The sequence below is a fragment of the Perissodus microlepis genome, chromosome 9 (genome assembly GCF_051167445.1).
Source record: "Perissodus microlepis isolate ML-2025 ecotype Zambia chromosome 9, ASM5116744v1, whole genome shotgun sequence".
NCBI lineage: Eukaryota > Metazoa > Chordata > Actinopteri > Cichliformes > Cichlidae > Perissodus > Perissodus microlepis.
Window position 1 is genome coordinate 19,448,493 of NC_140469.1, and position 25,781 is coordinate 19,474,273.

General features: G+C 41.0%; 1 protein-coding gene across 2 annotated transcripts in view; it reads right to left on the bottom strand.

Moving 5' to 3' along the window:
* The window catches only part of ptprn2 (protein tyrosine phosphatase receptor type N2), a 160,909-nt gene that overhangs the window by 99,695 nt on the left and 35,433 nt on the right, over positions 1 to 25,781 (bottom strand). The window contains exons 4-9 of one of the 2 annotated variants that reach the window (XM_084939480.1): positions 23,810 to 24,051; positions 17,198 to 17,651; positions 16,786 to 17,082; positions 16,484 to 16,524; positions 15,524 to 15,948; positions 6,437 to 6,523 (exon numbers count right to left, since the gene is read on the bottom strand). In XM_084939480.1, the coding sequence (XP_084795606.1) occupies positions 6,437 to 6,523; positions 15,524 to 15,948; positions 16,484 to 16,524; positions 16,786 to 17,082; positions 17,198 to 17,651; positions 23,810 to 24,051 (1,546 nt within the window). Of the gene's footprint in view, positions 1 to 6,436; positions 6,524 to 15,523; positions 15,949 to 16,483; positions 16,525 to 16,785; positions 17,083 to 17,197; positions 17,652 to 23,794; positions 24,052 to 25,781 lie in introns of both variants that reach the window. The other variant, XM_084939479.1, reaches the window with a different exon arrangement.

Here is a 25,781-nt window from a genome sequence, read left to right on the forward strand (position 1 = left end):
ACGGACTGAAACTTAAAGTAATGTAAGTACTTCCACGCTTTAAATGCTGCATGGTCATACTCTCCCCCACGCCACGCTCCATATTATCCGTTGTTGATCTACACACGTCTGTTGAGATCAACAATGGATAATATGGAGCGCGGTTGTACGTCATTGTCATGAGACACTCTCACAAACAAAATCACGGTTTAGTAACGCAGTATTGCAGTAACGCAGCATGCTTACGGGAAAGGAACAGTAATCTAATTACTTTTTTGCAACAGTAATCCCTTACTTTACTTGTTACTTGAAAAAAGTATTCAGATTACAGGAACGTGTTCTCTGGTCTGATCAAAACATGTGAATCCATCCACATGAGTAATAAAGGAACAGCCAAAATTACCAAGTGTTAAAAGCAATGTTGCATGTAGGAATAACGGACATCAGCAAGTCTCACAGAGATGTGATTAAGTGTTTGGGAAAGCAGAACATTTTGGGGAAATGACTCCTGTAAGCAGCACAGCAAAGGATCATAAAGATGCTAAATATTGACTCAGAAGCCCTCAGGCATATGTTTCACCAACAGAACAGAAATATTAAGAAGAGAAACTGTAAATTACCCAAAAAAACAAACAAAACCTCCCCCAGAAAATATGTGGAGTGATCATGATTTCTGTTTTCCTTTCAAGCCTGAAATTGGCCAAAGAGCAAAGTACAGTCATGAGCGGTGCGCCTTGTTTTCCCTTCACCTGCGGTAACCTGCCTGTACTCTCTGCACCCATTCTCCTCTGTGTGGTCAGGAGTCAGCAACAGACTTCTCCCCCTGGAGGAGAATAAATGTTGAAGGTCCCCGAGGTTAGCCATAAAATAAAATCTAACAACTCTAGCAGACTCAGCGAGACCGCCCAGCAATGGTCAAGGGAAAAGAAAACCTGTGAAGCAATGTGTAAAGAAAAAAATCCTACTCATGTTTAGTGTAACCTCTTAAGATCCCAAATGAAATGATTTTTTCTAGAAGCAAGGAGACCATTTTTAACAACTAAGAGAGCAAACACACATCGACTGCACAGCCCTGAGTGTGGCTCGCTTTTAAACACGGACCAGCAAAGAACCCAAGTGGGAAAAGGTAACCAATGTAGCAATGAGATCATTTTTCTCAACACTCAACATTAATATTAAAGCAGTGACGACTGAGACGCCGACAATGAACAAACAAACGATCATCACTTCCCAAATTTAGTAAAAACACGAAAATGCCAGAATGAGCAATCAGCTTATTATCAAGTACTTTTATTATTTCATTCAGTCACAAATGGATCTTTTTTTTTTTTTTAAGCAAGTGAAAATTTAACCACCGAGGTGCGAAAATTTGCACCTGTCTCTAATACAAATCCGCTTATTTGAACAATTTGTACAATAAAGACCAATTTTCTTTGCTTCTAGCGTAGTGCTAGGCTTTATTCTGTCTTCTTTAAGATATTACCGTCACATAAAATTGTTCTATTTCTTCTTTCTTTATGAGTACATTTTGTCACTTGTTTAAAGGAAACAAGACTTCTGAAATAATGAAGTAATTTAACACTGGTACACAGAGGAACCTGTTACAGATTATTTCTGTGTTAGAAGTTTGTCCATGCAGTGCAGATTTGTCCATGATGTGAATCTCCTTTTCCACCACATGCCAAAGCTGCTGCACTGAGATCTGCTTACTGTGGAGGGCATGTTCAAGAAACCAGTTTGAGATGTTTGAACTTTGTGACACGGCACTGATGGAAGCAGCCAACAGAAGACCTGTACGCTGTGGTGATAATGGGATGGACAACAATCCTCAGGTAGGCTGTGGTGTTTAAACAATGCTCAGTTAGTAATAAGGTGCTGAAAGTGTGCCAAGAAAATATCCCCTACACCATTACAACACCACCAGAAACTTGAATGTTTGGTACAAGGCAGGGTGGACGCATGCTTTCATGTTGTTTATCCCATATTGTGATCATACCCTATCCGAATGTCATAGCAAAAATTAAGACTCATCAGATTAGGCAACGTTTCTCCAGTCTCCTGTTGTCCAATATTGGTGATCCTCTGTTGACTGTGCCCTCAGTTTCCTGTTTTTAGCTAACAAGAGGGACACCAGGTGTGGTCTTCTGCTACTTCTACTGCTAATTCTCCTACATCTTGTGCATTCAGGGATGCTCTTCTGCATACCTTGATTGTAATGAGTTTTTATTTTCGTTGGTGTTGCCTCCTATCAGCTAAAAGCCATTCCTCTCTGAGTTCTGACATCAACAACGTAGTGGTTAGTGTCTCATTTTAGGACTATTCTCCGAAACCTCTAGAGACGGTTGTGTTGGGAAATCTCAGTGGATCGGCAGTTTCTGAAATACTCAGACCATGACACATTCAACTCACCTAAATCACCCATCTTCCCCATTCTGATGCTTAGTTCAGACTTCCGTATGTTGTCTTGGCCACGTCTACATGTTTACATTCGTTGAGTTGCTGCCATGAGATTGGCTGTTTAGCTATCTGTGCTAAAGAGCAGTTGAATGTTGAACTTAATGGAGGTAATGGGGTACTTAATAAAGTGATTGGTGAGTGTATAGTAAAAGTGATAAAACCATAGACTTATTTAGTTGCATTCAGACTGTATGAGCTGTATGTGGCTGTATTTTTCTTCTCCCCAGTTTTTATGCTAAGCGGAGTTAAGCTAACCAGTTAGCAATGCTTATCTTACTCTCCAAGTAAGTAAAGAGAGTGGAGACAGCTTTAAAGAAGTCCAATGAGTCTGAAAGAGCTAAAATTAAGGAGATAAAATGTTTAGTGTATATGACTTATATAACAGCACATGTATAGATGTTTTGTCCATAATTTACTGACAGACGACAATAAGTAACACTGAAAAGAGAGCGTGTGGGGGTCCCATTTTTGGCATTTCAGTACATCATCATGTCGGAATTGTTATGTCCAGGAAAGTGCACGTACATTTCTAGTGTACTTCCTGCCAGACTGTACAACAGAGAGCGAGATTCATCAGACTGCCAGAGTGCTGTGACCCAGACCCACTCACCATCAGTCAGCCTGGTACAGAGGCAGCAACGCTCACTCGGCCAGGAGCAAAAACACAGGCAAATACCGCCAGACAGACGGACCCAGCCGTGCACTGATGCATTTGTGATCAAGCACACACACACACACACACACACACACACACACACACACACACACACACACACACACACACACACACACACACACACACACATAGGTCTGAAGGAAATATGTCCTTCTCTAACGCCTTCACCTGGCCTCTGTTTGCTCTCGTAAATGTCAATGTTTCGACAATCTTTACCCCTGCCTTCGTCCTCCGTGGCCGAGGCTGTTCTGCCTGAGATCTCAATGCATCTCAAATTGAACTGACGTGATTTCTTTTTCCCTTTTTTTTTTCAAACCGCACAAACCCTATTTAAATATACTGGGAGGCGGGGGGAGACTGCCACAGTTGGGAGATGAAGTTAAGATAGATAAGTTATCTAGAGGACTTCGCACTGCCTCCTGTGTTATCGGATGTGTGAGCTTGGACTTCATATTAGCTCTGCTGGTGGGACACGAGGAGTATGTACGTGCAGAGCGCTTGGCGGGATATTGGCAGGATGTGTTTGTGTGTGTGTGTTCTTGCACAGACTGTGTGTGAGGATGGACCAGTGAGTGTGTGTCCCACTCCCCCTAGTGTTTCTAAAGAGTAAAACCCTTACGTCATCTGAAAAAGGAACATTTCATTCCCTGCCCATCATCATCCAGCTATTTCAAGTCTCTTTCAAAAGGGGAATATTTTATGCTGATTATCGTAGGAGCAAGCTCAAACATAATTGTGTTCGGCATCTCAAAATCTTAACGGCGCCCAGGCCTCCTCTTCTCATACTCTCTGTCTGAAAGTCTTTTCTGCCTGCCTGTTGTCGTATTTGAGTATCTCTCCTCCTCCTCTCTTACCATCAGAGCTCATCAGAACGAGTGTGAAAGAGAGACCCCCCGAAGCAGGGCGGCGTGCTCCGACCCAGCTCTTGTACTCCAGCCGACTCGTATTCAGACAGAGGCTTTCAAACACTCACCTGTCGAGGCCGCACAGCATGAGGCACAATAAGCTTGCATCATGTCCTTCGCCTCGGCTATTTCTACATGAATGCGCTTTCATTACTTTGTAAAAAGGAAAAAAAAGGACGCAGATAAACAAGTCAGACAAAGAGGAAATTTGCTGTATTCTTTCTTCCATATCAGAATGACGTGATGTGTTTCGGAAACCTTTATTTTAAGCAACTGTGTGGTTTTCACACTGGCTAAATGACTATAATGAGCAGGCACCATTGATACTATACACTCACAGAAATGCTGAAACATTTAATTCTCTTTTATGAATATTATGAATTAGTTATTAGTTGCAATGAACTCACGTACATGCAGAGAAATACTGCTGGGTAAGTTTTATAGTGTAAAAAACAATGATGATGGTTTTTCAAGCATCTGTGGCAACATTCGTGGGGATATTGATTTTCAAAGGACACTGGGGACAAAGGTATGTGTGGTTTATTCCTACTGATTCTAAAAACATGTGTATTATTTCTCTGTGTTATCATTATGACTCCAAAGAAGAGGACACATCCTCATTTGTACATCTTTGTATGAAACCCCCACCCCCACTTCACTATTGTGATGTAAGAAAAAATTCACTGCTTGTTCAAATATAGTGAAAACTTGAGTTTTATGAACTTATGTCTATGCCTGTTGTTACGTTACGTGTACATCAAACCACAGCAACCAATCTGATAGTTTGTCTTCAAATTAATCAAAGAAGGTTTTTATTCCCTTTGTAAGTTGAACTTTTGTAAACATTATATATTGTAAATATTGTATACTTCTTTAAATTCTGTAAACAGATTAAACTCAGTGTAATCCTAATTCATACTACATTTTGTGGTGCTCATATTCAACTCCATATTTCTATTCCTGGACTCTACTAGAGTAGCTGTGCATGAATCACAGTTTATAATAATGTGTATTCATTTTTATACTGAGCCTTAATTGGTGCAGTCAGCTTAGTGACTGTTTGAAACAAACTGTTTTGTCTCCTTCTCATTGGCTGCCCCTCACAAACCAAAGATCTGACCAGCAGGTACGTCTGCGCTCACTGCCAGAGATAACCATATTAAGCATTATTAATCATCTCTGTGACAAGATGAAGGTAGAACTGTGTAAAATTGGGTGTTTAGACCAGCCTGAAAGCATGTGGCTACATGTAATATGATTACTTCCTAATGTAATGGTATAGATATGACAGGAAATAAAGAAAAGCATAATAATTGCACCTTAAGTAGCACTTTAAATGCAGGTACCTGTGCTGTACTATCCTGTAGTCAACTTTCACTCAGGTCTTTCACCCCTTTCTAAACGAATAATAGCCCACAGCAATAAGACCCTCTAATTGTGTTTGAGTGTCAGGAGTTGATTCTGAGTGATATGAAATGACAGGTATAATAACAAAATGAACGAAATCAGCATCACTATGCTACGTCCTCCTCGTCCTCCTAAACCCAAAGGTTGGATTTAAAGATCGAGATCAGAACGCCTCCTTGGCTACATTTATTTTAAGGCCCCTGTGCGCATTTTCGATGCTTAACAGTAGATACAGAGCGCTCTGATAGTTTCACCCTGTCAGGAACTATTATCTGAGCCCGAATACTCTGTATCTACAGTTTCAGTGCAGCCTCACGCTGCAGTGCACCGGCTTTGGTGTTCATATGCTGCGAGTGTTACTGAACCACCCAGATTTTACTCCTCCTGCAGGAGTGTCTTGAAAGGCTTGTCAGATCTTCGGCGAACATGTCTCCTCTGCCTCCTACATGGTCTGACACCAAGTGTACAGCAGAACCATGGTACAAGCACAAAACAGCCTGGGTTCAAGGACAGTTCGCCTGCTCATTAATATATTAACCGCCTCCTGCTGACTACTTTCTCGTTTTCCAGCTCTCTATTCACTGCTTGCTTCCCTTTCGTTCGCTTCCTCTCTTTGCTTCTAACGAAAAATCGTTTGATGGCTTGACTGCTCTCTTTTTTTGACAAGGCGCACAGTGACAATAGCGGCTAGGCAGTGTTTTGAATACAATGGAGACATCAGTATGTGTCTGGAGGTAATTAGGCCTGATTTCGCTCCCCGCGAGAAGTCAAACACTCCGAAAGGTCAAAAAAACAACAAACGCCTACAGTTTGTGGCAGTGTAGCAGAGCATTTTCACACAAACAATGCTCAGAGCAACTGGACAACCTTCATTCTGCTTCCTCATCCTCAAAGGCACAAAACAAAACATTTCAAATGAGGCCAATTATCCTCTGTTCGATGTATGGTTTGTAAACGGCACGGTAAATCATTATTTGCAACAATGTGGGATGTTTTTTGTGTCTGTACATACGAGAGCTGGGTGAGGTCTGCAGCGTGGAGGCTCAATCTCTGGGTCAGATGCTCCATCAGGTCCGTGCCCTGGTCAGTGGTGAGGGAGCTGGGGGTAAACACACACACACATACACGGAGAGGCGTCAAATTTTTAGGTTCACATCCATACAACGTACAACCGTTTAGCCATTAAAATGCGATTTTTTTTTAGGGCGATACTGTCACAATTCATACCCACAATTGGGTCATTGCACACAAGCGAATGCTACGGTCGTCTGAATGGATGTGCTGCACGCATTTGCAGACACATACAAACACAAACAAACACACAAAGCACCGTGCTGAGGGAAAAGGGATCAGCTGCCTCTTCAGGCTTGGTAAATCACCTGCTTTTTTCCAGCAATGAGACAAACAATAAGGTGCAAATGGAACCTGCATGAGGTGTAATGGCTGTATCATATGGACGCTCCTTTCTCTCCCTTTCCTTCTCTCATCTTTCTTCTTCTTCTTCGCCTACATTGGCGTTCTCTCACCGACGCGCACGCACACTCAAAAGTAAAACATGATAACACAGAGAACACAAACAGCCGGGCACGCACGCGCCCTCACGGTGAGATGAGAATAATAAGGTGCAAATGGAATGGAGGTGAAGTGTAATGGTGGTCTGATAAAGCCATGCCTCATCTCAGCTCAGTCCACGGCTGCTCTCTCACTGGGAGAGTAAATCGGCAAGGAAATAGACCAAACAAAGGCAATCTGCTGGCCAGCGCGTCGTATGAAGAAATGAGGAGGGCATCCACACAGACCCACTCAGAAAGCCACTTTATTGTTGACAGCTTAACCTGGAATCGCCGAGACTGCCGAGTAACTGCAAGGTGACATGCAGGACCAAAAAAAAAAAAAAGTCATGGATCATAATGAGACATCGTTCAAATTTTGTTACCACCTCATTGCGGAGAAATGTGAAATAAACTGGGAAACAATTTCATGCTGCACTGGATATTGAGCGCAATATCACTTATGTGTTTTTTTGTGTTTTTTTAAGATACTCGGCATCATCTTGAAGTTTTAAAAAAAAATTTTTTCCTTTGGACATACTCTAGTCAGAATTATGCTGACATATTTTGTTTAGCCTGCATTTGACACCACATTACAGAAGCTTTTCTTCAGCAGAACAGTGTGCCGTGCATGAGCGGCTGATTCACTCCACCTTTGAGAGAGTGGGAGGTTCTTTCTTTTTTTTTTTCCCTACACTTTTCGAGGGGTTTTGAAAGTTAAAGATTCAACCAAGCAATTCCAGACACGTCTGCATCCCTCTGTGGTAATTCTAGCAACAGGAGTGACTTGGTTGTTGATGCTAGCACTTTTCCCCTTGGGTTTCTCTCTGTCTCCTTCTCTTCTATCCATACCTTTCCATTTCCCCCTCCACATTCACCACCCCATCCTCTTGCTATTCCCCAAACCCCCCACTACCACCGCCACAATGTCAGGAGCTGTCAGATAAGCAGGTTTGCGTAGCGTCACTGCAGGGTGCAAAGAAGCCGGGGATAACAACTGTGCAATCATGAGGTCTGCAGCAAAAGCACAGACACCTGTACAGGCCAACTATAGGCATGCACTAGGTGGGCTGAGGATAGACAAGAAGGAGGAGGGGCAGACATTTCACTCAGAAGGTGACCTGTTTCTTTCCCCTGGCACACACTCACCTACTAAATTGTGTGTTGACGTCTTAATCTGCTATTCCTATTTGTGTGGCAATAAGGTGACAAAGACTGTACCCAGTGGACCTTTATGAGAGTACGTGTGTTGAACAGGTGAAGGACAACCCTCTGACACTGGACTTGATAACACTATAAAGGGATTTGAGAAAGGGCCAGGGGCAAAGACAGAGTCGATAGGAACTTATCTTTGCTGAGCTTGAGAGGTAAGAGAGAAGGAGAGAGAACTTGGCTGCCTTTGCTGACAAAGTATCATCATTAAAGCTGTAATACAACACAGTAATACCTACACACTGAGGGATTTATCAGCCCTGCTTTTCTAATCAGGTACAACACACAAAAAGGATTTCAAACTTCAGTATCCTGTAGCATAGAGAAGTTCACATGTGGGTGGTTTTGATAGAGGATGCATGCAGTTTAAGGTAAGCTAACAAAGAAGACATTTGCTGAGTATCAAGATCTGTAAAACAAGTCTGTCTTGAAAGAAGTGCATCACTGTATCACCAGTAAATGGAAGCAGCTGTAAAGTTATAATTATAAGAGCCCAATAAGGAATAAGACAGGCTCTCGTGCTGTTGCTGATGTTAAACACAAATGTTATTGATGATGGCTTAGGCAACCGACATCACTGACATACAAAGTATTTCTGAAATTTATGGGTCTGCATTGCACTTCATTGTCAGGGACAATCATGTCATCCCTTTACATACTACAGCTCAATGTTTTTATCCTATACTGCAATTTATTTTTGTGGAGATGCAAACTGCAACATCCAGTGTCTCATCCCATGACATTTGTCTCTAGGTTGGTATAAAAACACCACAAAATACAAAACACATCATGCATTAGAATACAATTTAATTTAAATTCTAATAAAGGCTTCTAGTTTTTTATGGCTAGTCAGATTATATATATAGTAATGTGGAGTAGCATGAGGCACTGGTGCTTACCCTAACATTAGAAAAAAAAGAATTAAAACTGAACAATTAATAAAGACTGAACAAGTATAGCCTGTTTGGAAGGGATACCAAGAGAAATCATCTAAAAAGAACATGGCAGCATGGCTTAAGTTTGAAAAGTTGCATCTGAACAAACCAAGACTTCTGGAACAATGTCCTCTGGACAGACCCACAGTGGAAATGTTTGACTGTAATACACAGCACCATGTTTGACGAAACCAAACACAGCATATCAGATGTCAAGCGGTGGCTGAAGGGTATTGATTTGGGCTTGTTTTGCAGCCACAGCAGCTGGGCACCTCTTAGTGAGTGAGTTGACCATGAACTTTGTATAACAAAATATTCTTGAGTCAAATGTGAGGCCATCTGATCCACAATTAAACCTCAGCCCAAGCACAGCAGCAAATCTACAACAGAATGGCTAAAAAAGAGAAGAATGAAGGTGTTACAATGGTCCAAACTGCAACCCTCAGCCTGATTGAATTGCTGTGGTGGGTTATTAAGAGAGCTCTGTAAAGAAGAGTTGGCGAAAATTCCTCCACGGTGAAAGCGAGCACTGCTAAAGGTGGTACTAAAAACTATTGAATTTCATATTACTGTAAAGTAAAAGTAATCCGTGCACTCAAATTTCATCAGTCACATCCATCCTACAAGTTTTCTAGATAAGAATCCTTCATTTTCTATACAATCTTAATTGTTATTATTTATATCATTATTTATGTTTAGAAGCATCAAATGGACTTTTCCACATGTGTGGGTTTTCTTGGCCAAAGAAAAAAAATCAATATAATATAATGTAAAAAAAAATAAATTAAAATAACTGAAAACATAGCAGTGATATGATACTTGATTTGATCTTGAAATTGGCTGTCACTGAATATTTATCTGGAAAGATAAGCATATTAGGCACACTATAACCTTGCCATTCATAAACTTTCTGACTGAATTTCTCTGCCACACTCTGATAAAACAAACCCCACATTGTTAGACTTTTCATCGCCACTTTACGGTAACATACTGGCGTCACTGTTGCCAGCGTCATACCATGACGCCGTGTTACGGTAGCTTACCGTTCTGCAGGATGATACCGTTTTTTGCTGGTGTGGTATAATACTCTTGGACAAATTATGGTAACGCACCGTAGCCTTTTTTACGGTATCTCACTGGCGACAGTGACGCCAGTGAGATACCGTTATGTCGTTATGTCGTAAATTACGTCAACAAAGTAACGTCATACTGTGATTAAGAAATTGGTATACTACCGTTTATTCACGGTATGTCACTGTAAGCCCGCTGCAAGGTAATAAACTGCAATATATTAACCAGTAACTTACCGTTATCACGCATCATCAGTACCAAAAATATTCATCTCTGCTAGAGGATACCGTGTCCCAACAGGCGGTCATTTACTGTTTAACAGGTCGTAATTTACCGTAATTTCAGTTAACAGTAACATACTGTAAGAGACTGGAGGGTTCCAAAAAAATTGGATGGATGGATGGATGGATGGATAGATACACACACACAAAATATAATTCATGTGCTTTACACCACTTTATTTCAATTCTGATTTTTCCCTGCTGAAATACACATTTCCAAAATCAAAAACTGAAAAGAACTGAAAACATATTTTCATTGAGGAAGCACTTGTTTTTACTAAACCATGTAATACATTATTTTCTCAGATGGTTGTACAAACAATAACTATATTATGTCATATCCATATCATGGCAGACAACATATGCTCAAGGTGTTGGGTTTTCTTATTTATATTTTGTAGGGTCTTAAACCTACAGTGTGAAGTGCCTTGGCATTCATTTTGTTGGCACCATACAAATAAACTGAATTGTAATGAATATAATATCAAGCCCCACACGTCTGCCTTTATATACACTTTGTCCAAAATACTGGCTCACACCACCAAATCATTGCACAAAACAGGGTCCACAAGGACATGGATGAGCGTGTGTGGTGTGAAGGAACTTGACTGACCTGCACTGAACCCTGATCTTGCTTTGTGGACTGAGTTTATTGATTTGTAGGGTGAGCCAATACATGTGACAATTAAAGTGTAAGTAGCTGAAATAATTTTTAACAAACAGGTAAAAGCAGGGAAAAAAAATCAACACTGTTGCACTCAAAAAACCTATTGGACAGAGACAGCGTCTTGCAAGAGTGGCAAGAGAGCTTGTCTTCATTGTTGTTCGTCTTGTGTAAATGTCCAGAAAGCATGGGCCATGGATCATCTGTGGAGACATGGGTAACAACACATTGGTCACTTAAATTATACAAGAAATTCACTAAAAATGGCAAAAACAGTTACCTAATTTGAAGTTCTCCACTCAAATTCAGTAAGGCGCTGGAGGAAAGTTGTGACACGAGGGTTAATGTGAACAACCTTTCGCTTCACAGTGGTCCCAGTCTTTCTGCTTGTCCCAACCTTGGAGGTACATTTTGTTCCCTCTTCAGGGTTTATCCTTACAAAAATCCTTGCACACGCTGACTCCTGGTATTCCAGGTTCAATACATAGAATTACCAAAGAAGACTGACATTGCATCAGCAAAGGTGTTCTCTTTGTCCAGCTCAACAATTACACGCCCCTCTGCACTCACCATCCAGCAGGTGGCGGTCATTGAACTTTGTCCTTAAATGTATAGGGGCAACATGTTGTCATTATGCAACATAAAATAATTTCAATACTTCACTTCTGCACACTGTCTAGATAGTCATAAAGCAAATAGCTACATACAGTTAATTATTAATGGCCTTATGTACATAAGTCCGTTTTAACATATTATAATTGTACATAATTGGGAATTATTCTGCACATTAAACACACCTAACAAAGAGTCAGCCCAGTTAAATTACCGGAGATGAATCAACTGTATGGTTATTTTGGAGTTTATAGTTTGTGCTGCTGTTAAACTTTACAGTATTGACTTCAGTATTTCTGCCGTTGGTGTAGCTAGACTACAGTGTTGATCGGTAATATGTAATGTGAAATTTGATATTGTTACTTTGCTGGATTCACTGAGACACATGTCCAACAACCTTGGTTTATAAAGGAAATTACAGAAATTTGAGCTAACAAAACAGAGACTGGATACCTGTGTCCACAAAAAGCTCCTGTGCCAAACAGAAATTTTAATATGGTCTAATTAGCTCTATTTCATAAATGACTTCTTACCAAGCATAATCAGCCTTGGGGTGCTTGGCAGGCTTTTAACATGCAAACTGAACAATATATATTTGCGTGCACTGAAGCCACAAAATTTAGAAATACACATAGTTGCAAAAAGTTCAGTGACCAATTACCTTTCCTAAATGACATATGCAAAAAATAAGAGTATTGTCAATAGGGACCAATTCCCAGTTTTTACATGATCAAAATTATTCACAAAAGGCTTCAATAAACAGAAAATGTGTGCCGACAAGAGAACAGTGCACAAAAATGAAAAGATATTTGAGCTCGACGCTTTAATGGGTTTAACATGACTTAGTCAGCACTCTGCACCGTACAGGTAGTACAAGCACACCTGAAAACACTGACCAGCTAACAGCTTTAAGCATTTGGCCGCAACCTCGGTAGTTCACCGATCCACCTGTTGCAAACGTCCAAGTTTCTATCAAGTCTCATAAATCCATCGGCAACTATTACCTAACTAGTCTTTTGAGTCTCCACATTCATAGATATTGACATTTTGTCTTAGCATTTGAATGAAAATATCCTGGCAGGGTAGCTTAAAAGTCAAAACAAACAGTAATAAGAACGCATTTCGGACTTCTCTCGAATAAGTGAATAAAACACTTACCTTCAGACTGATTAGCTGGTGTCAATCCAACTTTAATGTGTCCCATGTCAGTCCGTTTTAGGGAAGAAGCGTTTCATTTAATTTTGAGATACTCCCGCATGGACGAGCAATTTGGAGTCTAGCAGAGTTATCACGAATAGCATATGATCTTCAGATATAATCCAATCAACCTTGCATTTAACCCGATTGAACATCCAGTTACCTCTGACTACTTTTGCACATGTTAACGGTCTCATCATCACTCTGTGCTGCAGCGAACTGGATCTGTGGCACAGAATAGTTGATGGCCATGTTGTTCTTCTGCTTTGCAGCTTTGTTTGAGTCTGAATTGCGGCTTAAACGTGCAAAATTAAGAGAGGCAGATCAATATTTTCTTCTTGTTGTTATTTAATGGTGGTTGGCAACCAGCGAAAGGAGCATTAACCACCTCGAGCAATATTTTGTATCCCCATTGTTGTTTTGAAAGTGAATACCCGACGTGTGCGTCATACGTCACGTTGTACGTCAGGTGAAGGTGTGGTGTCGGCTATTGCACCTGTCGCATTAAAAAGCTTTAAAAACGTAACAATCGCTTTAAAAAAACAACCCAACGCGCTAAACATGAACAAACATAAACACCCGTGATACATTATCACGTATATCCAGGACATCTCTTCTGAACCAAGACGAAGAGGTGCTACAAAGGAATTATTTCTTTAGGAGAGTGTATTTAATAGCAGTCTGGCCTGCAACAAAATGCACCGCTAAAAATACAGTTTCTGCTTGTCCCAGGATTTATTAATTTTGAGAGTGAAGTTGTAGGACTGATGCTGGTTAGTGGTGTAGGTTTCATGGATGTGACACCTTAACTTGTGTAAAATGACGACCAGAGCATATTATTAGGTCAGTTCACTGTAGTTAGGCAGAGGTGTCTTAAAAAGTACCACATTATACAAAACAAATGAAGGTCCAGTATAAGAAAGAATAAGAAGAGAAAAAAGGAACACCCTGCTAAATGAAGTAATTTTTAAACATTACTCTAAATGTAGCCATTAGTTTTTGTTGCTGGCCATACAAAAAATAAGTATACTTCAATTATATTTCCCAAGTATACCTTACCTAGTACGTATACTTATAATGCTTCTTGTGACTATATTGGCCCCCGTTTTAGTACATAACAGTATTCTTGAAATTAACTTTTAGATGTACTTTTTGTTCACCATAATTGTACTAGCATAATGTCATAATGTCTACAAGAGTATAATTAAAATATACTCGACTCTATCACAATACTAACCTTACGAGTATACTATTAATTAATAGTATTAATAATGTTTCATATTGTTTGAATAAACAAATACATTTATTAATATATGAGGTTCCATTCAGCTCAAGGAATTAAATTTTAGTGTGGCTGCAACTTACTCCTTAAGTTAAAAATTGTGCTGTATATTGTAGTTTATATGTTATACTACTTTCACAGTGAATCGCATTTTATAGTAACACACTCTGAATGAGGATTTAAGTAATTACTCTTAGATCTACAGTAGAAAACAACAGAAATCCGGATGGTGTCATAGTATAATCTCAGTAACATCACCAATTGTTACATTTGCTGTATTTTACAGCTGTTTCCATGAGTACGGTGAGTTACTGTAAAAATAATGTAATCTCATGGAATTTTCCCACAAATACATGCAAATTACAGTACTAAACTGCTAACATCCTTTAGAGTTTTTTACTGTTGATTTTGCAGTACTAAGCTATGGAAATTACTGCAAAGGCTAACAGTGCACATTCACAACCATGATCAGTGTGTGTGTGAACGATGATCATTTATCTAAAACAGGAATCCCACCGGGCTTTGTTCTTGGCCCACTTCTCTTTAGTTTATGCTTAAATGACTTACGCAGAAAAGATTTTCTCAGCATTTGCAGTCCATCACAGCAGGATTTAAAAAGCTCCCGTCTTACACGTAACATCCCATTCAAGAAAACAGCACTAGTTTGGTTCTCTTTGTTTTAGAGATGTCAACTATTCCAACCTAAAATTTGAGAAAGATATTAAAATTGTTCCAAAAAGTGGGAGAAACTTTTTGGGATTTCCTTACCTGGATGATTGAGCATGCATCAAGACATTAAAAATGTGCACTTTGTTGCAAAAGCAGATTCAGCTATTAGTCATTAGGGTGATATCTGGCTCCCAAGCAGCATCTCTGCATCAAGCAAGCTTAATTTAGTGATATGTAATTGAGCAACTAAAAATATGAATAGGAAGTTGATAAGATAAGGTCGCAGTCATGTTGTTAAGGAAATTACATTTGCTTTAACATTATAAACTCAACTATCTTTCTAAATAATCACATCTAAGGTGTTCAGTGACCTGGTGGCTCTTATCAGGGCATCTGGCTCAGTAAAACATGGATCCACTCATCCATAAATCCTAATTTAGACAAACAGGTTTTTCTGGTCAACTCTTTACCCACAAATCAAGGTACAGCATTACTGTGATCTTCAGAAGGCTTAGGGTTTAGTTTGGATTTCATTTCACCAAAAACCTTTTGTCAAGTTTAGGAAAATACGAGAGGTAGTAATTTCTTATATATGTATAAACATCATATGTTTGAATCATACTTACTCTGTGCCGGTGATGATGTAGCCAAAGTGTCTGTCCTTCCCTCTGCTGGAAAACTCCTTCACTCCCACATGGACCAGCTGGGTTTTGACTTTCATGTCCTTCTTCTGTGGCTCCTCCAGCTGCTTCCTTCCTTCTGGGCCTTGAATCCTCTGCATCCACTTGTCAATGTCAGAATCGACCTGAACGTCAGGGTCCTCTGCCCCACCGGTCAACCGCAAAGTGGACCCTTCCTTCGCAGGTGCTGTCATAGTCTTCTCCTCCCAGCGGTGGGGGACGGGAACTTGGTCTTGCGTTGTGCGGCTATGCACGGTCTCCAGTCCTACCATTTTCTGGAGCGGGGCTGGTTGCCCACTGTTGACCTCTGGAGCATTACCAAAGGGCTCCATGTTGAGGTAGTCCAGCAGCTTGGAGAAGAAGGCGGTATGCTGTTGTGAATCAAGAATGAATTCTCTTTAGAATAGTGGAGACATTTTCTTTTTAGGTCTACCTACACATTACTTTTGTCTCCTTACAAAAGAGAATTAATCAAGAGAAACTCTGTTATCAGCAACTGAAAAGATATGAATTTGTTCTTCATTCACCAGCGTTTCTCAGTCTAACTGCCAGTCCAAGGTCTAATAACATCTTTTTATTTTACCAATTTTAAAGGCTGCTTAGTAGATTTACTCATTTACCATTGTTAAACAAGAGTTTTGTGACATTGTGCAAAATAATTCTGATTTCAAAACGTTCCATCCAGCGAAAACGCTGGGGTCAGACAACAATCAAGGAATTTTCTACGTTTCTGCAGTTGCAAATTTGCTTTCAAGTTCTAATAATGCCAAAGTAAATGGTAGTCTGCACAACTTTCAAATCATCCCCGTTTGAAAAGTGTTCAAAAGAAAATAAAATGCAAGTTTGGACATGTCTCACTCCCTGAGAAACCAATTTGTTGGTTGGGCAGATTAATTTTACATTCACCTTGTCAACGGGCTCTTTGTCTGCACCGTCTATTTTCTGGCCTGGAAACAAACACAATATATGTGAGCAGATTGTGTGAAAACTGAAGTACTCTTTTGTATTTAGCAAGGAAAAACAGTTATGACTCAAAATGAAAGACTCAAAAATACCTCTGGCAGCACTTTGAACAGAAATTACATAAACAAAGCCTTACTAAAGCATCTTCAGCTTACAATGTCTTATTCTCTCTTACATTTATATGCTCATCACTACCATGAACGCTGCAAGCTTTTATTCTCTCTTTTGCCAGTAGACATACGGACCTTGCTGTTTCATTCTCAGTGTGTTTTTCTGGTTTAGATCCTGCTCTTTATCTGATTTCAGGTCCTGGTCCTGATTCAAATGCATTGCTGCCTGGGGCTCCCTGTTACCCTCCATGTTCCCCCTGGAGTCAGTGGCTCCTGGTCCTGGCTGAGCTTCAAGCGCAGGGTGCTCCACATCCACCTCCCGCAGAGCTCCTGTGATGACTTCAGCCAGCTGGTCCAAATCTTTGCCCATCAAAGCATCCATGTTGATGCTGTGCCTCCCCAGTTGGTTTACCAGATTCTGGATGAATCGCTCTGGACAGGAAAAGAAGGGTTGATAGAGCATTTATAAATGCATAAAAAAAGGCACCAAAATGCTAAATTTTCCTGAAAATGTAGAGGAGAAAAAAGCAACTATAATTGATCGTACCATCCATGGCCCTAAGAGGCTGTTTTGCGGTGAGTCGGTTCGAGTCAGCCTTGAATAGCAGTTGGTCTAGATTAGGCTTTTGGGCTTTGGAGCCAAAAGCAACCTGAGTCTGTGGCTCTGCGTGGTCGTTTAAAGCTGGTCGCACGTAGCTGAGGTAGTGGAGCTTTCCTTTGGGCCACATCGCCTCGCCACCTGGACTGCCCTGCTGAGTGCCTGGTGCCCCGGAAAGAAGCCGTTCCATATGGCTGGAAAGCAGCGTGCTCTTTCCTGGGTTCTGGTTGGAGTAAGCTTTACTGAGCTTGGGATGCCTGCCCTCTCCACTCTGTGTAACGACTTTGGTGATTGGAGGCTGGCCGGCTCCTTTCTGAAGACTATAGATTGTGGTCTCCTTCCAGCCCTGCTTGGGCTTTGGCTGGCTGGGCTCTGAACGGTCATCAGATTTGATGTCTTCTTTCTACACACAACACAATATACTCAGTATACCACATTTAGACAATTGGCAATATGTCACACATTTTCACCAAGCTAGCTATAATGGATCAGCCTGTTAGTAAGTTGTAACTATGACAGAGTGAAGAAAACTAACCTCTAAGTAATATCATCCACCAGATCGACCCGGGTCCATCTAAGAGTAGGCTTAGGCTTAGGAGTAGAGTTTGGGTGCTATTAACATTGCACCCAAACCCTACATGCAAGCAACAATGAATGGATATGTACTATTGGGTCCATAATTGGTTAGGCAAAGACACTATTTTTGTAGTTTTGCCTCTGTTCCTCACTGGGAAACTGCTTCTCAACTGAATTTTTAGCGCCTGAAATTGTGGGACTGTGTGTAAAAATAGCTGTCATTCCTTAACAATCATCCATCCATTTTGTGCAAAAAGTTTTGTTCAAAAGACCAAAAAACTTAAAGTCTACCTCCTGAGCCACAGCCACCCCACAGTGGAAGGGAAAATAATTAATGCCTTAAGTGAAGGTGCCTCTTTGTCAGCTGTGTCAAATACCTAAAAGCATCCGTGTGCTGAGAGGCGCTAGCAGGGTAAATGATCCAGAATTATTTATTGTACAAGCTCATAAAACTGAAAAACTTTAAGGAGACAAAACTGGATAGCCTGCAGCAGACAAACTATAACTTCCAAATGTCGGCTGTAGGGTTATATATTTCTCGAAGTTAAGCTAAAGCTAAGACCATGTAGCTTTTTAAGGTTAAAGATGGATAATAACAAGCTTTAAGCAATATTTCTTTAGGGCTGTAATTAGAAAAGTGTCTTTTTAATGCTAGTTATGTGTTAGCTTAACTAGCATAATCTTCGTACTAGCTAGCCTACACAGTGGGTGTTAAAATAGTGCTTAGACATAAAGAATTATAAATCTTTTCATCTTGCTAAAAGTATTATTAGCTTTAGCCCTTAATGTATAGAGTATGATGATTTGAAGCCATGTCACTATGCTATCACTGTTAGCATGCTTAAATACAAGCTTGTGAAACTGCTAGCATGGCTGTAGAGTTTGTTGGGACATATCAGTCATATGTAGGGTTGCCAACCGTCCCTTAAAAAACGGAATCGTCCCGTATTTAGAAACAAAAGTACACGTCCCGTATTGAGCTAATAAGGGACGGACTTTGTCCCGTAATACAGTGAGAATCAAAAGTAGTCTATAAATGTTAATGGAATTAACGCTTTGTTTGAAAACATAATTCCCAGCCCCTCTCCTGCTTTGTGACCAATGAGCTGACAGCACACTTATGACAATTCGAGTATGACAATTCAGATTACCGCTCATGTCATTGGTTGAGGAAAGGTCGCTTGCGGAGAAAATACCGGAAGACAACAGATGACCACAACAAGAAGCATGGCCAACAGGGAAACAAACACCGACACTGCGGTGCAAGTCTCGGATGACAGTACACCTAAAGCTGGGCAAACACTGTGCGATTTTTTTCAGTCACGTTATTCAGCTCCTGCTCAAACTGCACGATTGACTCACAGGGGTTAGAAGTTGGTAGGTCACGATGCAGGGTCTCATACTATACCGCCCGATGCTCTGATGCGACCTGAGTGCTCACACTGTGCCTCCATAAAATGAAGGTTATAGCAGAAATTCTGTCGCTCGCTCGCTCGCTCTCTCTCTCTCTCTGTCTTTCACTCATACAGACACGCACACCACCACCATCAACTTTGCTAAATTGCTAATGAAAAACATTGATCAGGCAGCTGTGATTAAGCAGCAATGTAAATCCAACTATTTTCACGGTTGTGGTCGTGATAATTTTGTGATGCCACATCGAAAAGGCTCGGATGAGCTTTCCAAAGTTCTACAAGTTGTGCCTCCATCGCTTGTGTCCAGATCACAGGCTGCACAGCCGTGCTGCTCCGTCTTTTTCACCGACGTTTACGTGTTTGCGCGTGAGCAGTGGTCGTGAGGTGTTAATCGTGTCTCGTTACCCCACGTATACTACAGGGAGTGCAGAATTATTAGGCAAGTTGTATTTTTGAGGGATAATTTTATTATTGAACAACAACCATGTTCTCAATGAACCCAAAAAACTCATTAATATCAAAGCTGAATGTTTTTGGAAGTAGTTTTTAGTTTTAGCTATTTTAGGGGGATATCTGTGTGTGCAGGTGACTATTACTGTGCATAATTATTAGGCAACTTAACAAAAAACAAATATATACCCATTTCAATTATTTATTTTTTACCAGTGACACCAATATAACATCTCCACATTCACAAATATACATTTCTGACATTCAAAAACAAAACAAAAACAAATCAGCGACCAATATAGCCACCTTTCTTTGCAAGGACACTCAAAAGCCTGCCATCCATGGATTCTGTCAGTGTTTTGATCTGTTCACCATCAACATTGCGTGCAGCAGCAACCACAGCCTCCCAGACACTGTTCAGAGAGGTGTACTGTTTTCCCTCCTTGTAAATCTCACATTTGATGATGGACCACAGGTTCTCAATGGGGTCCAGATCAGGTGAACAAGGAGGCCATGTCATTAGTTTTTCTTCTTTTATACCCTTTCTTGCCAGCCACGCTGTGGAGTACTTGGACGCGTGTGATGGAGCATTGTCCTGCATGAAAATCATGTTTTTCTTGAAGGATGCAGACTTCTTCCTGTACCACTGCTTGAAGAAGGTGTCTTCCAGAAACTGGCAGTAGGACTGGGAGTTGAGCTTGACTCCATCCTCAACCCGAAAAGGCCCCACAAGCTCATCTTTGATGATACCAGCCCAAACCAGTACTCCACCTCCACCTTGCTGGCGTCTGAGTCGGACTGGAGCTCTCTGCCCTTTACCAATCCAGCCACGGGCCCATCCATCTGGCCCATCAAGACTCACTCTCATTTCATCAGTCCATAAAACCTTAGAAAAATCAGTCTTGAGATATTTCTTGGCCCAGTCTTGACGTTTCAGCTTGTGTGTCTTGTTCAGTGGTGGTCGTCTTTCAGCCTTTCTTACCTTGGCCATGTCTCTGAGTATTGCACACCTTGTGCTCTTGGGCACTCCAGTGATGTTGCAGCTCTGAAATATGGCCAAACTGGTGGCAAGTGGCATCTTGGCAGCTGCACGCTTGACTTTTCTCAGTTCATGGGCAGTTATTTTGCGCCTTGGTTTTTCCACACGCTTCTTGCGACCCTGTTGACTATTTTGAATGAAACGCTTGATTGTTCGATGATCACGCTTCAGAAGCTTTGCAATTTTGAGACTGCTGCATCCCTCTGCAAGATATCTCACTATTTTTGACTTTTCTGAGCCTGTCAAGTCCTTCTTTTGACCCATTTTGCCAAAGGAAAGGACGTTGCCTAATAATTATGCACACCTGATATAGGGTGTTGATGTCATTAGACCACACCCCTTCTCATTACAGAGATGCACATCACCTAATATGCTTAATTGGTAGTAGGTTTTCGAGCCTATACAGCTTGGAGTAAGACAACATGCATGAAGAGGATGATGTGGGCAAAATACTCATTTGCCTAATAATTCTGCACTCCCTGTATACGATGCACAATGAAGGCCAAAATCGGGCCGATCGCCAAAACGGTCGCACGACTCAAAAATCGGCTCAAAATGGGCCAAAAATCGCACAGTGTAAGCCCAGCATTAGAGCAGCAATGTTTGTTCGCTCAGAGAAAGAAAAAAAAAAAGGCTGCAAAAGTACAGGGAGGAATGGGAAAAGGAAAACACCTGGCTGGAAAAGTGCACGATAACACCTATAATGCACTGTGTGCCGGCGCACTTTTTCCATAGGCATGCTTCTAATGGTGGGCACATGAAGAACATAAGGGGTGTGAAAGCTCGGGGAACCCTTAACCAATTTTTTGTCCACCAGGCCACGGCAGAAGCAGATATGGTATGTAAACATTGGTTTGTTTTTTTTAAACCGTCTGGTTAAGGTTAATATGGGCATGTGCAGTGAATATCAGCGCTATGTGGCCAGAAGGGTGATAATATAATTTATTTTGTGTAATAAACAACTGCAAGGATAGATGATTACAACAAATAGATCACTAATACATAAAAGTAATACATAGATGAATAATGATGATGAGTTAAGATGCGTAATCATGGGAACAAGCGGGTTTACAAACAGGAGCAGCTGATTAGCATTAGAAAAGCTGAAATAATACCTCAACTGAAGCCAATTGTACTAAATGCACTATATGTGCACAATTACAAGAATATTTTTCGTTCTATTGCTTTCTATTAATTTATATAATTTTAAGTTAAGCAGGACAGAGTTCTTTTAAAGAAAGATTTACTTATATTCTCAAAAGTTAAGCATGACAGGCTTCTGTTTAAGAAAGAGACCTGTTTTATTGTGTTAATGTTGTCATTTTGAGCTAAAAATAAATGGCTAAATGATCATTTGTTTCCCATATGGTCATATCACAAAGAATATGCATCTGCTTAAATCAAATTCAAGTCAAATGGTTAAAAAATAACTTCACACACAAAAAAAAGAGCTACCACACTGGGAAGGGTGAAGACAACTGGGTTGCCCGGCCCTGGCCACGAGGTGTCCCTTATTTATTTTTCAGGGAGTTGGCAACCCTAGTCATATGATAAGTATAACCTAGTATTTTTTTCTTTGTGACAACATTAAAATGGGTTGTACTGGGTCAGCATTGTTGTGACAGGCTTCAGTATAAAAAGAAAAGCAACCTTAGCTCGACGAGACGGAACAGGATATGAATGGGGAATCCAGATCAAAGACAACTGCTCTTGGAAATTGCATTATGGAAATCATAGATGAGATAGTGTCACTCAAAGAGTAATTTCATGCATTTCCACAGCACACAACAAACTTTAAAAAATATACCCCCTCTATCTGAGAGGTAGCAGCAATGCCTTATCTAAAGAGAGAGAGAAAACTGAGTCATCTGATTTAAAAGTTCGTCATATGAGTATATATTTGACACATGATGAATAATGTATTTACATTAAAATGATACAAAGACGTTTAGAGGCATTTTAACCATTTGGTATTGTAGCTGTTATTAATATTGGCACCAAAATGTGTGATTGTGCTCTAAGAGAGGAAGAAAAATAATTCCTCTCGTATGAATCATAAGAGCCCACGCTTCAGTTCAGCATACAGTATATCCATTCCACTGAACAGCATCATTATCCATGTTGCTGTTGCACTAATACTAGCTATCTCCCTTGCCATTTTCCGTCCTTCAAATGTATATAGAGAAAATGTCAGTCTTTCCAACCCCGCCATACTGAGAGGTTATAATGGCATTAGCACAGCAAGATGGGGGCTGCTCTGCCATTCATGCTAACCATGTTTGCCTTTTTCCATCACACCACACAACAAAGGAGCTCATTTCATCAATAAGGAAGGTCCTGAACTCTTCAACTTTGCATTATGGCTGCACTGACACAGCAGCAGGAAGCAGCTCGGCTATGAAGGATGCGGAGCACATTTCACACAAAGCCGGGGTTCCACCCTAAATATAAGGACTGAATAATGTAAAGAGGTGATGGAAGATCTTTGTATAAAAAGGCTCCCAGCTCAGTGGGAGAGGAAGCGAAGACAGAAAGCAAGAAACAAAGGCAAAGTAAAGACAAGAGGGCAACCCCAGCAGAAGGAGAATACTGACACTTTGTCAAAAGAAGTGGGAAGAGGCCCTTCTATAATTTAGCCAAGAAAATGTGACGCTTTGTGTTTACTTGGACGATATGGATTCCTAAATCCTAACCTTAATGTTGCACCTACTTTTACATGAGCCATTAAAGCATATTTCAGTTTAGTATGTCCCTGCCATAAAGTTGAAGGACTAGCTTGAAACACATTAAATGGCAGACAACCTGACCTTTAGTCCTGACACTACTTCCTTCTTCATCATTTTTCAATCATTTAGATCCAGTTGCTTCTTAAATGCCTTTCCCACCATACGTTATCAACCCGTCATGTAAGGTTTTGCAAAATGTTAGAATTAACTTTAACATCATCCTACCACAAGCCTTTTTTCAGCCCTTCTGCTTTTTTGGGTCATTTTTATGTGTTTGTTACTGTTCATTTCACTTAGATGCTAGCGGCTCCTACACATTTACTCAGTGCTGGATTCTCACTTGAACATTGGCCACCTCATGTTGGACTCCAGGTTGTCCATCTATTTCAGCCCGCGGCAGGAAGCCCAGTCCCGTCAGGTACTTATGAAGGTTTCTAGTCAACTCATCTTGTCCAGGCCTCAGTTTCCTGTCTCTGGAGCTGCTGTAGGTGGTCAGGAGGCTTGGAGGGGTGGCTTGATGGTGGAGGGGGATGTTCTTCAATTTGGAGAGCTCTCTGGAGATGACCTGCTGAGTGATGTCATCCTGCCATGTCAAACCTGTAGAAAAAAAAGAAAAACGAAAAAGAAGTAATATTAAAATATGATTGTTTTATTATATTGTTGCTTACACTGTTCTGCTGTTCAGCACGGAGAACTGTTCAACTGTACAAGACTTCAGAGAAAGTGTTATACTGTAGTTCTCTCAGCATTGCAGAGTAAACATTATGGTACAAAACAGCAAGGATAAAGGATGAAAGAACAGAGGAAGTCCAAAATTATGACAAGCTAAACTGAAGACATGACTGCACGTGCACACATGTAGGGACACATGTCTGCACATACATGTACGGACACGCACACACACATATGCGCGCACAGCACAGCCCATCAACAAGCCCGGGGAGAATGTCACACAGTGGCCTGACGCCGTGCCAACATCCTTGCTAATTGCCAACACATAGTTGGGATGCAGAACTCCTGGGCAGGGGCAAAGCACAGTGGTGCCAAGACCAGATGGAGCTACCCAAGCAAAAAAGATACCCAAAACATGGCCCCATTCCCAATGAGCCAAGAGACACAGGATTCCACTGGCGGAGAGCGACGAAACACCAACCATATTATATTTTAAAAACAAGAACACACAGACGACACGGCAATTGCAGAGTAAGAGTGTTTTACAATGAGAATCAATTAATTGCTGCCACACAGCTAACTTTTTTTACCAGACTCTAAAGAGGTTTCTACCTAAAGAATCCTATGCTGCTCTTGGGTTTAATAAGGAAACAGACTGTGAAGTAGAAATCTGTGAAGGAATGAGCGTTTCAACACTGCAGAATGTCTTCATTAGCCGGGTTTCTCACCCATACACGCTGGATATTCTCATAGATATTCATAAGCACCAGATGAGGATCTGAGCAATGCAGAGTAGCTACAGATGCCTCTAGTCATTCTTGGCAGCAGTGAATGGAGCACAAAGCAGCGCATGTTGTCACTGTTCTGGAACGCAGCTCAGCCATCCATCCGTACAACAATGACAGTTAACTACCCGTGGCTTACACAGTTTGGTGTATACTTGCTATATATTACAGTGGTGATCATCATTTATGCCATCATCAGCGGGCGATGGGAGGATCGGGCCTGGCTTCAGCCCTAAAGGATCCATATGTCACCTGCAGTTTACTGTAGCCGGTTAAATAGGTTCAAGTGGTAAATGCGCAATGGCGCCGCAACAGGATGAGGCCGGCTTCATCGACTGTGACACCTCTATCCCCTCTGTCTCCTGGGGAATGCGTTCATTTCCATACATACCAATGTTTTGTCTGCGTGCGATGGGCCTCACTTGAGGAAAAAAGTATGCTGGCGCAAATTACAGAATCAAAATGAGCCATTTTATAAAAGAAAAAAAGTCAGGGAGAAAAGTGGTGGGGCCTTTACGGTTGGGCTCCTCTCAATCAACCTCTCCGCTGATTATCCTGGCACTGAGGAGCTAAATGTCATGCAAATTCATCTGTAAGTCCAGAGAAAGAGCAGGTTCCATCATCAAGTGCTGCCGCTTTTCGCCTGTTAAGGATAGCATCCCGTCTCAGGCAAATGCCTCAGTTAATTAACGCCTTGCCATTAGTGCAACAGCTTTCAAACAAGCAAGATATTTCTGTTGGCCTCCTGTCTGTTTTCTGTGTGACAGAGGGAGAGGGAGTGTGTGGGGGGCTCCTAAATATTCAAAGCCTATTAGATGGGATCCTGTCTACATGACTTGTTGTTTCATGTGGTGTTTTTTCTTTTTTTGA